Source organism: Lipotes vexillifer, unplaced genomic scaffold (genome assembly GCF_000442215.2).
Source record: "Lipotes vexillifer unplaced genomic scaffold, Lipotes_vexillifer_v1.1 scaffold225, whole genome shotgun sequence".
NCBI lineage: Eukaryota > Metazoa > Chordata > Mammalia > Artiodactyla > Lipotidae > Lipotes > Lipotes vexillifer.
The window spans coordinates 2,561,721-2,567,302 of record NW_006787630.1 but is presented as its reverse complement, the minus strand read 5'-3'; the positions used below and the strand labels follow the sequence as shown (position 1 = coordinate 2,567,302).

The 5,582-nt window shown below is 59.8% G+C and overlaps 1 protein-coding gene across 1 annotated transcript in view; it reads right to left on the bottom strand.

Annotated features, from left to right (window-relative positions):
* Window positions 1–1,041, bottom strand: part of CIMAP1D (CIMAP1 family member D) — a 5,684-nt gene extending 4,643 nt beyond the window's left edge. The window contains exon 1 of the mRNA XM_007460454.1: window positions 915–1,041. Coding sequence (XP_007460516.1) covers window positions 915–1,041 — 127 coding nt within the window. The remainder of the gene's footprint in view (window positions 1–914) is intronic.
* Between the last annotated feature and the right edge of the window lie 4,541 nt (window positions 1,042–5,582).

The following is a 5,582-nucleotide window of genomic DNA, read 5'->3' as shown; positions in this document are numbered from 1 at the left end:
TTGATGTAGCCGACGGTGGACGGCAGGGCATACAAGCCTGGCCCGGAGCCTGCGACCAAAGCCTGAGGATCACGGCCTGGGGCCATGCACCCTAAGAGATGGGAGGAGACAGGGGACCAGCCCCTGAGCCCCCACCTGGCCTCCCAGCCAGTCTCCACAGCAGGGGTGTGGGAGTAGCAGCTGCCGGGGTGGTGGGGGGAGTGGCAGGGGCTTTGTGAGTCACAGGGGTTACAGGAGGGAGGGGCTGCAGGGCTGGGGCACCCTGGGATGGCTGAGGCCCAGACACACAGGTACGCAGTCACAGGTGGGGAAACTGAGGCCCAGACGCAGAGATACACAATCACAGGTGGGGAAACTGACCCCTGGACACAGAGATACACTGTCACAGTTGCAACGTTTGGTGGCCTCTGCAAGAATGTCAGTGCTACATAGGCCACAGAATCTGAGTCCAGCGGCTTTGCTACAGATGGAGAAACTGTGGCAGGGCTGAGGCGGAACCGAGATCCCAGGGTCAGGGTCAGAGTTAGGGAGGCTCAGCTCCCCCACGGACCGCTGAACAGGCTCCCAGGTTCTGCTGCTCTCTCTGAGACAGTTATCACCAGTGAATACACTGCAAAGGCTTGTTGCTTGCTTTTCCTCGTGTCCGTCCCCCCACGGGACCTCTGCTGCTCTCTTGACCACTGTACCCGCAGCACCAGGAAAGATGCCTGGCCTTTAAGACACTCGACTCACGGGCCCACAGGAATGACACATTCACACCCATACTGCGGGAAGGAAAACTGAGGTTCGGGGAAGCGCAGGGGCCTAGAGACTGCCTCCTCCAGCCAGGCTCCCACACGTTCCAGACACCCCAGTGGGGCGGGGGCATTGGAGCAGGGAAGGGTCCCACCACCACGGCCCCCTGGCCCACCTACCGTTCTCCAAGGGGGCTACCCCGCAGGACCTCCTCAGACCAGTCTCCGGGATCTGGCACTCGGTGGCCCGCCGGCCCAGGGCCACCGGAGTCAGCCGTGGAGCAGGGTCACAGGGGAGGGTCCCCATGGTGGGCAGGGGCGGGTCCGGGGCTCCTGGTGTCAGCTCCTTGGCCACACAGCCCTGGGCTACAGGTGCCGACACCTTCCCGGATCCTGGCGGCTTCTGCGGGGTTCGCAGAGCCCCGGGCAACCACACCCTCCAGACGGCACAGACGGCCCCTTGTCTGTCGGCAGGGAGTCTGGGGCCCTGGCCCGAGCAGGCTGGCCAGCGGTCACTGGCCTGGAAGTGGGGCCAGGATCGAGTGTCGGCCAGGCAGCTGGATGGTCCAGGAAAGAATCCGGTGTCAGCAGAGCCAGTCCCCCGGGAGCCAGCTGAGCTGGGCAGCCCAGGCCAGAGCAGGCCCTGGGGAGCAGGAGCTGCAAACAGGACACCCACAGCCTGGTGGCAGGAGGGACAGGTGAGGTCATGGGCGGCCTGGCCCCATTTCTACAGCTAAGGAAACTGAGGCACGGTCCAAGGTCGCCACTCTGGGAGCTGCTTGCTCCCCTCCTTCCTTCATCCAGGAAGGACTTATTGGGCACCTACCGTGTACTAGTTTCTGTTTGGGTTGGTGGGACATGACGGAAACAAGCAGACGAGGAGTTGATGTTTTCGCGAGGGGAGAGAGGAAATAAGCGATAAATGTATACATGAGCACACCATACGTTAGAAGGTTAAATGTCCCGCAAACATACAGCAGGGCAGGGAGTCGGGGACAGCAGTGCAGGGGCAGGATGAGAGGTCACTGCGGTGAGAAGGTGAGGGAACATCGTTTCAGGATAGGGAAGGGCTGTGCCGCGGCCCCGGGCAGGAGCTAGGACGGCAAGGAGGCGGCAGTGGTCCTCCAGGACAGGCCCCTGCCTTCCAGAAGCCAACAGGAATTTACTCCATCCCAATGCAGTTTATTTCCTTAACTGCACCGAGGGCTACCACTGTGTCAGGCTCCAAGGCGGGGCTCGGGGAAACCTGGCTGAAGAGAATTCACATTCCTGTCTCTTCCTGGCATCCTGGTTTGTTGTTGTGTTGTCAGCCCCTTAAGCGCTGCAATGTGTTACCAGCTGTATTGAGTTACAATTCACATGCCATACAATTCATTCCACAATGTATTTTTCATGCATTCTGTAATTTTTTAACTTTTTAATCAAAAAGTCATAGGCCGTGTCAAAGGTCATAAAACTTATATTAGAAAAGAAGATCTTAAAATCAATGACCTAGAAAACTGTAGAAAGAATTCACAAAGCCCCCCTACCAAAAAAGCTGGCTCTTTGAAAGGATCATCAAATTTGATAAGGCTCCAGCTGGACTGATCAAGAAACCAATGAGGTGAACCAATCCCAACATTGGGAACGGAGGACGGGCAGGGGTAACGCGGTCTGTGTGGAGCCAGAAAAAGATCCTTTGCTGAGCAGCACCTGAGGCGCTTTCTGCACCGGCATCATCGTGTTTAATTAACCCAGCATCTCATAAGAGGTACTGATGCTGACCCCTCTGTGGTCACAGGAGGGGAGATGACGCTCGGCAGGGGGAGCGACAGGCACAGGACTCTTTGACTCGGGTTTTAGAGCAAAGCTTAGGGTCAAGGGCTTCTCCCGGGTTCTAATTCCCGCTCAGCTTTCCGGGAGTGCTGAAATCCTCTGGATTCCCATCGCCCTAAGGATAAAATCCAAGCCCTCCCTGTCACACAAGGCCCCGCATGGTCTCACCCCCACTTCCACCTGCCCTGGACTCCTACTACTCAGCCCTGGTCCACACCCCTGCGGCCACATCAGCCGGCTTCCTGCTCCTTGGGTGGGAACCTTTGGGACTCTACCTGCCCACCCTCCCCCTGGGATGCACGTTCTGCAGATCAGCCCACAGCCAGCTCCATCCTCAGTCACCTGTGGGCCCCAACACTGGACGAGCTTCGTGCTTTTTCCAGAAGCGCACAAACTCCAGAGCCATGGACAGAAGTGGGCGCTGAGGGGGGAGATGGGGGATAAATACCCCACCTCCCTCTCCTTCTGCCTGTCAGCGCCTCCCATTGACCCACACTGGCCAGACTTGCAGGAGCCCAGGGACACCCCACTGAGGTCAGCCTCCGGGGCCCAGGGCAGGCAGAGGAAGGACCCCAGCCCTCCCCATGCCTGGGGCCCCCAGCCCAGGCTCCATCAGCCAGCCCTGGAGTGAAGACAGCTAGAGACACTGGTTCCAGTCAGGATTCGGCCCCCACTGTTTCCTCTCTGTGTTACAGCCCCAGAGATGAGACCCTACATTCAGATTCCATTTCCCCTCTGTGCCCTAGGAAAGAACCAAGGGCTAACACGGAGTGCGGGGTGGGAAGGACAGACTGGACCAGCAGCCTGAGCTAGGAAGGGTGCTCTGGGGACCTCCAGGCCCAGCCCCCTCCCGGCCTGAACTCGGCAACCCCAGCCCACCGGCCCCCCCACTACTGGCTCACTTGTCTCTGCAACTCCAGTCCAGAAAGCTTCACTCCACCAGGTGAGCTGAGATGCCAATTAGCTCAAAGCAGATGCAAAGAGCCGTGTTTTAATCCGAACTGACACAAGGGCAGCAGAGGGCAAATCACAGACCTAGTAAAAGGAAGCCTAGCTGGGCGTGAGAGCAGGGCTCAGGCCCAGCCACAAGGCCGAGGGGCGGGCAGTGTCTGGGGAAGACTGCAGAGCCGAGCCGATGCCTGGATACAGCCGGCGCTCCAGCAATTTCAGCCCCTATCACAGTCATTACTTCAACCAGGATTCAGCTGTGCGTCGGGCGCTTTCAGGTGCTGGGGAAACGGGGCTGAACAAACCCCATAAACTCCTTTCCTCCCCTTTTTATGGAGAGAGGCAGGCAAGTAAGTCTGCAGGTGTTAAAGGCAAACAGCAAGCAGGGGCCGGAGGCGTGGGGAGGGCAGCTGGGGAAGCCTCACTGAGCAGGTGTCACTGGAGGAGAGACCAGAGGGAGGTGAGGAGAGAGCGGGGGAGAGGGCGCACCTGGCAGGGGCGCCGCCGCAACAAAGGCCCTGGGACAGCGTTGCGCCCGGCGTGTGGGAGGGACCGCGGGGAGGCCCGTGGCGGTTGGAACGGAATGAGCGAGGGGGAGAGGGAGGAGGTGAGGGCAGGAGGGGACGGGGTGGGTCGGGTGGTGCAGGACCCGGGGGCGCGGAGGGCTCGGCTCTCACCCGGAGGGACGCGGGACCCCCCCCGCCCGCAGGGAGGCGGGCAGAGCAGGGACGCGCCTCGCTCGCTGCTCACACGCGCCCTCTGGCGGCTTCGGGGAGAACAGGCCGTGGGAGGTGCCGGGAGACGGGGCGGAGGGGACGGCGGAGGTCCGGGAGGGGTGGCTCAGCCAAGTGGGTGGGGAGCTGAGAGAGAGAGTGAGGACCCGTGGGCAAGTGAGGGTCAGGGTGGAGTACTCAGCAAAAGGTGCCAGAGAATTTCTGGGTCTTGTGTGTGTGTGTGTGTGTGTGTGTGTGTGTGTGTGTGTGTGTGGCCGCCTCGGGTCACTCTTTGTTGCGGTGCGCGGGCTTCTCATTGCGGTGGCTTCTCTTGCTGCAGAGCACGGGCTCTAGGCGCGCGGGCTTCAATAGTTGTGGTGCACGGGCTTAGTTGCTCCACAGCATGTGGGATCTTCCCAGACCAGGGCTCGAATCCGTGTCCCCTGCATTGGCAGGCAGATTCTTAACCACTGTGCCACGAGGGAAGCCCTGGGTCTACTTTAAAACTAGAACCAACAGGGTTTGCAGGCAGATTTGATGTAGGCAGGGAGGGAGCCACGAGCCTCCAGGATTTGGTCTGCTCACCTCAAAGAATGGAGCTGCAGGTACCTGGGAGGTAGCAGAGGCAGGAGGGGCAGCCTTTACAAGACCATGAGTTCAGTCTTGGGATTGTGGGCTTGGGACTCCATGAGACATGCACAGAGACACCTGGTCTGCCAGCTGTACAGGGTGGGCTGTTGGTTATCTATGGGCCCTGTGGGTTCAGAGACACCTTGGCTTTTACCCTGAGGGAGGTGGGAGCCCTGGAGGGTTTGAAGCAGTGGTATTAAGAGAAAGGGATGTGTCAAGAATGGCTTTGACCTGAGTCTCCTGAAGGAAGTTGACCTCAACTGAGAAGAGGGTTCCAGTTGCTTTCCTTAGTTGTTTACTGTCCGATTCTGCCCTGCTCCCTCCTGACACACACACACGCAGAAGAGGCCGAGGCTGTGCGTGTCCTGTCCTGGGGTCCAGCACATCACCAGTCTAAAGCAGGCGCACAAATAGCCTTAAAAGAAAGGGGTGAGGGCTTCCCTGGTGGCGCAGTGGTTGTGAGTCCGCCTGCCGATGCGGGGGACGCGGGTTCGCGCCCCGGTTCGGGAGGATCCCGCGTGCCGCGGAGCGGCTGGGCCCGTGAGCCATGGCCGCTGAGCCTGCGCGTACGGAGCCTGTGCTCTGCAACGGGAGAGGCCACAGCAGTGAGAGGCCCGCGTACCGCAAAAAAAAAAGAAAAAAAAGAAAGGGGTGAGGGGTTGTTGACACTGCTGCACTGAGCCGAGGTCTCCCACCCGTCTCTAAAACCATCTGGGAGCTAAAAGTGAGTTTGCACCCCAGG